This window comes from Berghia stephanieae, chromosome 3 (assembly GCF_034508935.2).
Source record: "Berghia stephanieae isolate SIO BIC M18660-M18661 chromosome 3, UCSD_Bste_1.3, whole genome shotgun sequence".
Taxonomy (NCBI): domain Eukaryota; kingdom Metazoa; phylum Mollusca; class Gastropoda; order Nudibranchia; family Aeolidiidae; genus Berghia; species Berghia stephanieae.
This window is the reverse complement of record NC_088362.1, coordinates 25,948,623-25,960,639: the sequence shown is the minus strand read 5'-3', so window position 1 is coordinate 25,960,639 and position 12,017 is coordinate 25,948,623. Positions and strand designations below refer to the sequence as shown.

Here is a 12,017-nt window from a genome sequence, read left to right as displayed (position 1 = left end):
TGAGGTTAAGAGTTTGAAGAAAAAAAAAGGGTTAAAACAAAAAGAGATTTTCAAATAACCTTTGTGAGAGACTGGTGAAAAACAAAAGGATAAAAAGAAGTAAGTTGATTGATAAATTCTGCTGCATTAATTAAAAATATGAGTGAAAGATTGTAAGATTCTTAAATCTTCATCATCTAAAAAAATGTGGTTGGAGGGTTGTGAACAATGTGGGGATTTGGCAATTTTACTACGGCTGGATTACAATACATTAAAACTCAGGGAAAAAAAACAAAACCCCCCCCCCCCCCCAAAAAAAAAAACAACAACAAAAACAAAACAATAAACAACAAAACAAAAAAAACAAAAAACAAACACATTTTGAAATAAGCTCTCAAATTCCAAAGAGTTGTAATGTTTCTCTTTTTTATAAAAAAGAAATTTCCTTAAAAATTGAAAGCTCTCTGACCTCTGTCAATCTGATTAATTTTGACTCTTTTTCTAAAAACAATTTTGTAATCATGCGTCTTTGATAAATTTTCTATGGTAATCGAGGTGTACATATATGCAGGTCTGACATCCGAACCAACTTATGGGTCTAGTTTAACAGTTTTGTAATGGATAATATTTTGCGTCATTTTTGTTGTTGTTGGAGATTCCGATTACAACAATTGGCCCAAAAGGAATTGGATTACCAGACCTGCAAATAAGTGTACGTCGGTGACCCAATTTAATATGGTTTCATTGTTTTGTTGAAAATACACTCATACCAAGGCAAAACAAATAAAATCCATAACAACAGTGATGATGAATTAGACCCCAAATCGCATTAGAACAACACAGCCGTACTCTGGAAAAAAAACATTAACTTCAGCGAAGTCCCGGGTTTGAGAGTTTTTGCCAAAATAAGGGTCATTTAAATCGATCGATATTTGAAGGACGAGTTTTCTGGCCAAATTTTTAAATATGTGTTTTTTCCAGATTACGGCAGAACAGCCGTGTAAGCGCCTATTCCAAAAGCATCGAATTCAATTCTAGAGTATCTAGAAACAAATCTCGGACACAACCCTCCAATACCTATAAATAGATTAGGACAGCACACGATAGCAATTGTTAAAAAGACAATGCGACACACTAAACGAGACACTAAAGGCGTCTTTCGATCTATACTATCTATCTAATAAATTTACATCTAAAAATAAATTTTAAAAAATAATAATTAAAAAGCGTTGGTTGTTGTTTTCATCCACAATTTATCTGGACAGCTTATACATAAAATACACTCTAAGTATGGATGTTTAACGTTTTAACAGCAAGACTGAAATTTCTTTTAAAATAATGTTTTCTTTCATTTTATATCTAGCTATACATCTGTTCAAATCTGTTTTGATCTAAGATAGCCTAGTAGATAGTATAGGCACAGCGAAGCAACAAAATTGAATTCAACTGAATCCTCGTAGCTGCAGCTACGCAACTCGGTCTACGCAGCTCGGTCCCAATTACTGTGACCGATCTCTTTGTGAAAAAATTGTGAAAATATGAACCCCGCATGGCCAGACCAAATAGTAGTAATAATAATAATATTAATAATAATAATAATAACAATAATAATAATAATAATAATAATAATAATAATAATAATAATAATAATAATAATAATAATAATAATAATAATAATAATAATAATAATAATAATATAATAATAATAATAATAAAATAATAATAATAATAATAATAATAATAATAATAATAATAATAATAATAATAATAATAATAATAATAATAATAATAATAATAATAATAATAATAATAATAATAAATAATAATAATAATAATAATAATAATAATAATAATAATAATAATAATAATAATAATAATAATAATAATAATAATAATAATAATAATAATAATAATAATAATAATAATAATAATAATAATAATAATAATAATAATATAATATAATAACAATAATAACAATAATAATAATAATTCATGCAATATTTATATTTCTCATGTGGGATTTTGGGGGAGTAACGTTATATCATGCTGGTTGGATTATCAAAGACAATATGTTAAGGCAGCCTTTTCATTCTATTTATTTATTGCTTTGTCAACTGGATGCACTTAGAGTTAATACATGACAAAGTGAAAAGACATGGTTTATTCAAGACTTCCGTAGCTAAATAAAAGTAGAATCGTACTGACAGTTTGTTCAAATCTAATAAATATTTAGTTTAAAATGTTCAAATCTAATAAACATTTAAAAAAAAATTAAACAGTCTAATTAAAAGCTTCCTCTTCTTGAATATTAAACTGGCTATCCACAAGAAGCGTTTCACACAGAGTGGCATTTACAGACGTGTACATACATGCACGTCTGACATCTGAACCCACTTATAGGCCTTGTTTAACATTGTTGTAATGGAGAAATATTTTGCGTCATTTTTATGAGATTTCTATGACAACAATGAGCCTATAAGGAATTGGGTTATCAGACCTGCAAATAAGTGCACGTCGGAATTGACTAAAACTGTCAACCAATAAAAAAAAGCATTTCACTAAACTAGCTGTTTAAATAGTCGTGCAATCAAATCAAACGATAAAAAGTGAAAAGATCAAGGATAAAAAAAAAAAAAGAAAGAGAGAACATCTTACACTCCCCTGGAAAAGAAAAAAAAAATAACAAATAAATATTCATATTAGAAGACACGTGATCTCTTGTGAAAGCAGACGAAAGGGGCAATGATAAAAAGTGACATTCAAAACTGAGACGGAAAATATAATATGTAACTCAGGGGTGCCAACCTTCACATAGGTGGGGGGGGGGGGGGGGGGGGGGGGGGGGGTAAAGTGTACGAATTGAATGCTTGTCAAAATTGTGATAAACAAAAATGAATATAACAGCTTCCAAAAAAGAAAACAAAAAAAAAACAAAAAACAACTGCCAAACACGGAACGTTTCGGGCTCAAAACCCTTCTTCAGCCAACAACAAAAAACAATAAAGACATCAATACACATACCAGATGGTCGTATATCTGGAGTTTAGTAATGTATTTATGTATTTATTGTTTTTTTGTTGTTGGTTGAAGAAGGGTTTTGAGTCCGAGACGTTCCGTGTTTGGTATTTTGTTCTTATTCGAAGCTGTTATATTCATTTTTATTACTTTTTACATCCCACAGCTTCTAGCAGCCTAGTATTAGTTTGACTTGTCAAAATTGTGAAAGGTTTGAAGAAAATATGCGATTACAAAAAATTTCAAACCTACAGCCATCTTTCTGATTGGGTAATTTTGGAAATGGCTTATCTAGCCCTTTTTACTTGAAATTTCGAAAAAAAAATAGTTTATGGAAAACAAAACAAAAAACAAAAAAAAAAACAACAAAAAAACAAAAAAAAAACAAAAAAACAAAACAACCCCGATGTGTCAAGGAACTAATGAGACAAGTTATAATAGGAAGACAATTGAAACATTTACATGTTAAGAGATGATTCTGACGTGAAAAATAAATGCAATAATTATAATGGAAAAGAAAATCATAATTAAAATCGCAAAAGTTGGCAGCACTGTATTCTGTACATTTTATGGCGTTAATCTCACTGTGACCGAACTGCCCGGTTAAAATTAGAATCGATGTTTTAGAGAATAGAGACTGATAACCCAAAAATGGTTTCTCTCTGTTGCAATGAGCTAAATCAAACAAACAAATGGTTTGATCTCTCTGCTGTTGCAATGAATTAAAATCAAACAAACAATGGTTTGATCTCTCTGTTGCAATGAGCTAAATCAAACAAACAATGGCTTGATCTCTCTGCTGTTGCAATGAATTAAAATCAAACAAACAATGGCTTGATCTCTCTGTTGCAATGAGCTAAATCAAACAAACAACCCCCCCCCCCCCCCAAAAAAAAATCTAAGTAAAAATAAGGAAAAAAAATAATTCCAAGACAGTTTAGACACAGTGAGGTATTGCCTTATCATAATATGGAATGTGAGAGATGGTGAAATATTGACAGTGACAATCAATATACATGGATAAAATGTCAATGGTAGAGAGAAATAACACAACATGTGAAGATTAGGAACGACTATGAGGTAGAGAAAGATAGATAGATAGATAGATAGATAGATAGATAGATAGATAGATAGATAGATAGATAGATAGATAGATAGATAGATAGATAGATAGATAGATATATAGATAGATAGATAGAGAGATAGATAGATAGATAGGCAGACACAGACAACACGATAGATAGATGAGAGAGAGAGAGAGAGAGAGAGAGAGAGAGAGAGAGAGAGAGAGAGAGAGAGAGAGAGAGAGAGAAGAGAAAACGAGCGTGACAAGGAGGAGAGAACAATCAAGTGATAACATATACTGAGAATGAGATGAGTGGAAATATAATGTCGGTGAAACAATATATAATAGAAAATGAACACGGTGAAGGCTAACTATCATAATATCATCATGACATCATCAATCTACATATCATCATCATCATCATCATCATCATCATCATCATCATCATCATCATCATTATCATCAACATCATCATCACCATTACAAAACCCACCACGATCATTATCACCACAATCACCACCACCACCAGTATTATCAACACTAGCCCAATACCACCAGGATTTCAAAAACAAAAACACTAGGTCTTTGTATCCAATTTCATTCAAAGCCAATTTTCTGCCTTACAATGCCAAAACACATTTTACATTTCTCATTGTTAGCTTAAAATTTTTACTTCAAGTGCCAATTGATTCATATGAAAAAAAAATCACAAAATAAGTCGAGGCCAAATCTAAAGTATCTAAAAATTAACTGGCCAAACTGAAAGAATAGTACTTGGTCAGTGTTCGGCAGGATTGGCCGAGAGCTTGAAAATTGTGGCCAAATTTGGAAATAGAAATCAACCAAATATTATATTGAGATTACATGGGATCTACCGGGTAAACTTTAAACCTTAAAATACGAACTGTATATAAATAGTTGCTTTAAAATATCAAATATTATCTCTATAATTAATAACTGATCTGTTAACAATAATAAAATAAAATGATTCTCGGTTCTTATATTATGTTTGTATTTTTTTTTAATTGAAAGAAAGAAAGAATAAAAGTAAAATACTCTTGAAAAACAAAGCAAAAACAAAAACGGCAAATAATTAAAATTACATAAAAACAAAAGTAATTTGTGATCTAATAGCTTAAAATCTGCTATCCATAAAAAATAAAAACAAACCCAAAACAATCTTTAAAAAAAAAAGGCTTTTGAGATTATCTAAACTGACACAACGCCCCTCCTGACAAATTATTATGACATCCAAATACAAACAACTCCGTAACTTCTTCCACCTCCCTGAAAACTAGATAAATAACAATGTGAAATTGAATATAAGCTTCAATTCAATTACGAAAACAGATAAAATGGACGTTTCGGGTTTCCCCTTTATCAGCAAAACAGGATGAATGAAACACTACAGATGAATGAGATAATGTGGTAGTGGCGTATTATCTCATTCATCTGTAGTATTTCATTCATCCCGTTTTGTTGATAAAGGGGTAACCAGAAACGTCCATTTTATCTGTGTTTTCGTAATTAAATTGAAGCTTACATTAAATTTCACATTGTTATTTATTTCTTCGATCTTCGAGCAGCTATATTTACATGAAAATTAAATGGTAACGCTCTATGTAATAGAAATGATAAAGAGTATATCTCTCCTGATCTGTGACTTACTGTTTGTGCCTCATCCTGGTATAGGCCGCTGTAAAGTAGTCCTTGATCTCAGGCAGGGACGCCTCGTCGTAGTGGAAAGGCTTCATGAATCTCTCCGACAGGTCAGCCGGCAATTCCATGTCGTTTTCCTGGGAATAAAACCCACAATGAATTACAATACATAATATATTCATGTGATACAGTGAATGAGATATAATCAGTCGGATGGTGAAAAGGTTTGAACTGAGATATTGCCAAGTTTAGTTAGAAGGTCAATTTGGATCAAAAATGAGTTCTTGTCATAAATGATTAAATTAACCCTTTTTGTACATCTTCGGGAAATATCAAAGCTTAATTTCACTTCTAAATATTTTTATTACGGTGAGTCAAATTGAAAAAGTATAAAATTTGAGAAATTTAGTGGATACCTTTCCCATACATCTGACCATAACTTCACGAAAAATCACCCGATTTACTTCAAATAAAGATTAATATGCTCTGGGGAACATATTCTTTCAGAAAATCAAAAAATAAAATGCAAATCCAAAATTTTCCACTTATGACTGATTATGTCAAGCACTGACACAAATTATATGCAGACCTGCGAACTCGAAATGTTAAAAATTCGTAGTTTTCAGAGGGAAGAAATAGAAGTTGCTGTAATTAACCTTTCAAATTAATATTTTACCCTTAGCAGTATTAAATATGCCTTCACAAACCTGAATAGATGTTTTGTGGCACTAAAGTTTTCTTTTTAACACAATGACAATGTATTGAATAAAAAATGTCTATTTTTTATGCTGTTGAAGCCAAAAAGATTCCTATTTTTACGAATTTTTCGCAGCAAGGCATGTCTGTATATGTTAATTAAAAAAAAATAATGGTTTGATTGTTTCTTTTACTCATCCCTAAGAGGAAATTTGTCTTATGGGTCTATTCCAAGGGAAGACTGGAATAATCCAGGCACAAGCCGAAGCACAACACCGTAAAGTGAGCTGGGGCGAAGTGACTTGCTCTAGGCCACACTGCGAGTTGGGGAGTCGCACTGAGGACCTTTTGGGTACGAAGCAAAGATCCTACTGCTGTACTCCGTGTACAGGCAATGCCTTTTCACGATTTCATGAAGTTCAATGCCCGCGTTTCGTGCTTCCCAGTGCTATATTTTCTCTCCAAGCAGGAGTTAGCTGACGCCCGATTTGGGAAGGGGAGAGGGGGAGTCGAGAGGGTCCTACGTTGCCAATTCTATTCGTCAAAGTATATATATATTATATATATATATATATATATATATATATATATATATATATATATATATATATATCACGACTTCTAACCGCATAAATTCTGAAGTCAATTTTGAATTGAAAGTCTTCTTCTTCTTCTTCTTCTTCTTCTTCTTCTTCTTGTGGAAACTCCCAATGTTGTCGAGGATCTCTCAACAGTTTGGAGGGTTTTACATTGTAAACTTGTTAAAACATTGCAAATACTAGTAATAAAACATACATAGATTAAAATGTCTCTAGCAACCGCGTGAAAGCATGTTGGCAACCGTTTTCAGCTATTCCACAGTCGGGCAGTGGAAGGGAAAAACGAATACAGGTGGGCGTCCTTTTTTGATGTTGGGATGGTTACTCTTGGTGCGTGTCCCCTCGATATTCTTGTGCTGATATCTTTGATGTCGTTTGGAAATTTAAGGCACGACGTTTTGTAGTAGATATTACCGAAACACTCAAAGATGTTTGGTAGAGACCAGACCAGTACTTCAGTACTTACCGCTAGAGGCATCTTCATGTTCATGATCTCAGCATATCTGGTGAGGACTTCCCAGGGAGCGTGGATCTTGACGTAAAAATGCTTCTCGTCCTTTTCATACTGGGTGTGATAAAATATATAAACACAGTCAAGTTTGGTTTCTTGATGGTGATGTTGATGATGATGTTGATGATGATGTTGATGATGATGATGTTGATGATGATGATGATGGTGATGATGATGATGATGATGATGATGATGATGATGATGATGATGATGATGATGATGATGCGGATGAGTGTAAAACATAAACTGACTTCTGCTCCATGTTACACAAGTATATACAGATCAGTGCCAATTATGCGACCAAATCTGTTCCCGACAAAACGGTCAGAAAACCGAATTACCGGATGATAGAAATCTAAACAACAAAAAGAGATTTATTTTGGCCCGATGTTTGAGATCTGGATATCTGTACAAACCAAGTAACTATGCAGCTGGAAAACTGGCCGCAGACTGCACAAATGGGTATAACTAATCAATGTACTTAGAGGTTTTATATATCAAATAGACGTCTATAATGAGATTCTAAAAAGCAATGATTGATATCAATGATTTTTACAGGGTCAGAAAATGAAAGTAAAATAATACACTTCTTTTATATATTTGAGTCAATTGAGATATAAAGGAATAAATGCTTCTAATAATTCATTAAAAAGTGCAATCGTCAAAATGTTGTGGATAACTCTACTGTTTAAAAAAAAACATTTGAGGTCAAATAAAGAGTTGCCAAAACCTCCAATTTATGGGCGTCTGGCGAGACGATTGTTCCATTCACTAGTCGAGGAAATCCTTTGCAAACACATGACTAAAAAGTATATTCTGGATGGCAAATACTAGATACACACTTAATTCTTTGTGATAAGTAAAATTATATTCGCCTGCACTCTCCTGACGATAAGACAACTCATTTGATTCTCGAAAATTATTTGAAGGTCAATGATATATCTGAATTTTTAAAAAATGTTCAAGCTTCAAAATCCGGAATTGACATCTTTATAATTCTGAAAATGTATGTACAAAAAGTAGTGCCAGGCAGAGCTGAAAAAAAAATATTTTAAAATCATTCTTTTACATCTGTCTTCCAAGCAGGCTGATTTTTAAAAAAAATGTTTTTGGGAGGAAGGGGGGGGGGGGGGGTCTAGAAATTTTCCTATTGCTTTGCCCGATACACTTCATATACAGTTTTTCAGATTAAAAAAAATCTTATATCAACGACTGCTCTATTAAAATTCGTCTTCACATTGAATGTCCCATTTGGCCATTCGACGTCAAGTAAGTCCGCTGCTGAAACCTAAAGCAATACACTATGTTAACGTTCACCACTTCCCAAACCCACAACCCCACATGCAGCGTATCATTACGAATATTGTGGTATAAAGAGAAATTTACTAGAGAGATTTACCAAGAGGTAGATTGCGGCAGGAAACTGACAATATCCCTTTTTTATTTTGGTCAAAAAAAACATTTGACTACCTGTATAAATGGATTTAGATAAACACACAGCAATAAAATAAAATAAATAAATAAATAAAATAAAATAAAATAAAAACAACGAAGACCTTGTGGATATATTGGGCATCTCACAAGACAGTGGAAATGTATCATATCGGAAATAAGGAGAGCTGCTGAAACTGCAAGATTTGCCGACCATAGCAGGGGAAGGCATCCAGTCGGAAATTAAAACGACAATTTAAAATATCAAAGCTCTAGAATTCTTGAAAGGTTTCAAACATTTTAACCAGTCGCAGGTCATTGAAAGGAGTGAATACATTATCAAGGGTAAACTTTTTATGGCCAAAAAAAAATAAAAAAATATTTGGTTAAGTCAGCATAAGGCAGATGTGATATGGTCAAAGCAAAATTGCAAGGTTTAAACAGGCCCGATGTTCTTGATGGACACAACTTCTGATGAAAGAAGAGTATGTTCCATCTGATAATCCACAGTTATAATCTCATTGTTATCATGAAAATGTTGCTGCTTGAAGCTCGAAGGAGAAAATAACGATAATTATTGAAATGTAAGCTTCAATTTATTTAACGAAGAAAATTACTGTGGACGTTTCAGGTTTCCCCTGATGTTTAGTGTTTTGTTGATAAAGGGGAAACCCGACATGTCCACAGTATCTGTCTCCGTTTAATAATTTGAAGCTTTCGTTTCAATACTCTTCGTTATTTTTTCCATTGTTATCATGTACAAACAAAACCCTTAACACAATTCAGGCATTCTCAATTATAAATATGAAAATATAAAGAGTCTACAATTATAGTTCAGTGATTAAATTAGTACAAATTACATATGATTACAATTCCATTACCTTTATTACGATTTTCGACATAGATCTAGTAGAAGTCCGTGTAAACAACCCATAATAAATTTCCATTTTATAATCAATACATAATGTAAAATGTCTACACTATTAAAACAATTGTACAGTAGTCGCCGCTCGGTAATTCTCTCTAGTGAAAAAAGAGGCCTTGCTTATATGGGACAGACAAGTACGAATTAAATCGACGTGTATATATAGGTAGGTCTGACACCCGAACCCACTTGTAGGCCTAGTTTAAATTATTGTAAGGGACAATATTTTGCGTTATTTTTTTGAGATTTCTATTACAACAATGAGCCCATAAGGAATTATGTTATCAGACCTGCAAATAAGTGCACGTCGAATTAAACCAATAATTAACATTTTTGGCATGGTGTTGGCACAATCAAGGCAGCGAAGCTACAAAATCTATTCAGATTACAAAATTTGAAACTTCAGTTATAAAAAAAGAATTATGGATTAAGTTCCCAAAACTCAATAAATCAGATTCATGCTTCAATAAAAAAAGTAAATTTGTAAATATGTGGCCAGGCGTCCCAGGACTGTGTTATGTCGGGGCCAACATAATCTTTACAATACAATTTAAAGATTGACTTTTAAAAGTTGAGGTAAATGTACTTATGAGTTCTGTTTCTTTAACACATTCATTGAGGCCAGAGAGTTATGTTTCCTTGATTCCAAAAGACTTAAATATCTAATTCTGGTTATCTCGACTTATAGCTCAATTTCCCTCGTCTAAATTATTCCGACATAACAACGAATCGACACTGTTGGTCACATATCTTTAAAATAATCCTTTTAATTTCTAAAGTAAATATTCTATAGCAATTGTAATAATAGAATTAGAACAGGTTTTAATTTTAATGATTTAACTCGTATAAGGAAACATCATTGTATCACTCCAACATGCAATGACTTTCTGTCATCAATTCGGCAACTGAGCATGCTGGCCAAAGCTGCAATTGAATGGCATTAACTTAGTACAGTATACAGCAATGTATTCACAACAGACAAATGCATCATGAAATTCAGAGAACACCAACGGTCAAAGCAAACTAAACTAAGTTTTACATATTGCATATCATGAACATTGAAAAGCTTTGATGATTTACAGTTTTATACCAAGTCACCAGATAAAGAACTGAACAAGTGTGTATGAAAGGTGCCAGACAAAGCAAGAAAGAAAAATACAAGAAAAAACAACAATCCCAAAAATTGTCTGAGGTTCGATCCCCAGTCGAGGTCGACTGATATTTTGAGATGTTTTTTCTTTCTTGTATTTTTCTTTCTTGCTTTGTCTGGCACCTTTCATACACACGTGTTCAGATCTTTACCTTACACCTGTGCCTTCTCCCTAGTTACTTATCTTAGATTTAGCTTTCACGATGTTCAGGAAATCCCCTTATGAATCCCTGTATACTGAAATAGGCAAACTCTAGATGTCTTAACTGGTATTTGATCAAACTACCCTAAATAAATGAAACTGCGTCTGCCGAGAGCCAAGACAATGACACGACATATAATGTTCACAGCCGTAGCCATTTACACTTGCTATGTTGATAATGGAAAAGCTGTAAAATACATCATATTTTCATCCCCATCACCACTTCTGACCAAAGCACTGAATTCAATAGCATAAATAAAACATGAATGGCTGAATATGGAGAAACCTGGAAATCATATCGAAGAAATATCGTAGCCATCAAGATATATATATATATATAATAAATATATATATATATATATATATATATATATATATATATATATATATATATAAATTATAAAACAAAAACCATGAAATAATAGTGCTCAACTTTAGTATAAAAGGAGCTATTTATAAACATTTGAAATATAATTAAGATAGTTTGGCTTCTACAACGTTGTTATCGAGCGTTGCTCTCATCAGGATGATATATACAAAGTTTGCTCATTCCAAAAAGTTAAGCCACGAGATATGGCTGTGATCTCCACAAGATCACTTTAGTTTTGTAATCGTAACCCGTATGTTCTATCTGGGATGGCGCAGGCTTTTTGCATTCAAGATATGACCACAGCCATATAAGGGCAGAATCGTGTACCTTAACTGATTGAGCTATCCGAAGTCCTTCGTCAAGTAAATATCCTGCGCTGATAACATAATACTCGTATTACCTCAAACCAAATTA

General features: G+C 32.6%; 1 protein-coding gene across 50 annotated transcripts in view; it reads right to left on the bottom strand.

Moving 5' to 3' along the window:
• LOC144967431 (anoctamin-4-like) overlaps window positions 1-12,017 on the bottom strand; it is a 165,623-nt gene that overhangs the window by 31,214 nt on the left and 122,392 nt on the right. For 35 of the 50 annotated variants that reach the window (XM_078904666.1, XM_078904667.1, XM_078904674.1 and 32 more), the window contains 2 exons: window positions 7,481-7,579; window positions 5,729-5,856 (listed from right to left, as the gene is read on the bottom strand). In XM_078904666.1, coding sequence (XP_078760792.1) covers window positions 5,729-5,856; window positions 7,481-7,579 — 227 coding nt within the window. The remainder of the gene's footprint in view (window positions 1-5,728; window positions 5,857-7,480; window positions 7,580-12,017) is intronic. The other 15 variants (XM_078904641.1, XM_078904653.1, XM_078904677.1 and 12 more) reach the window with 1 other exon arrangement.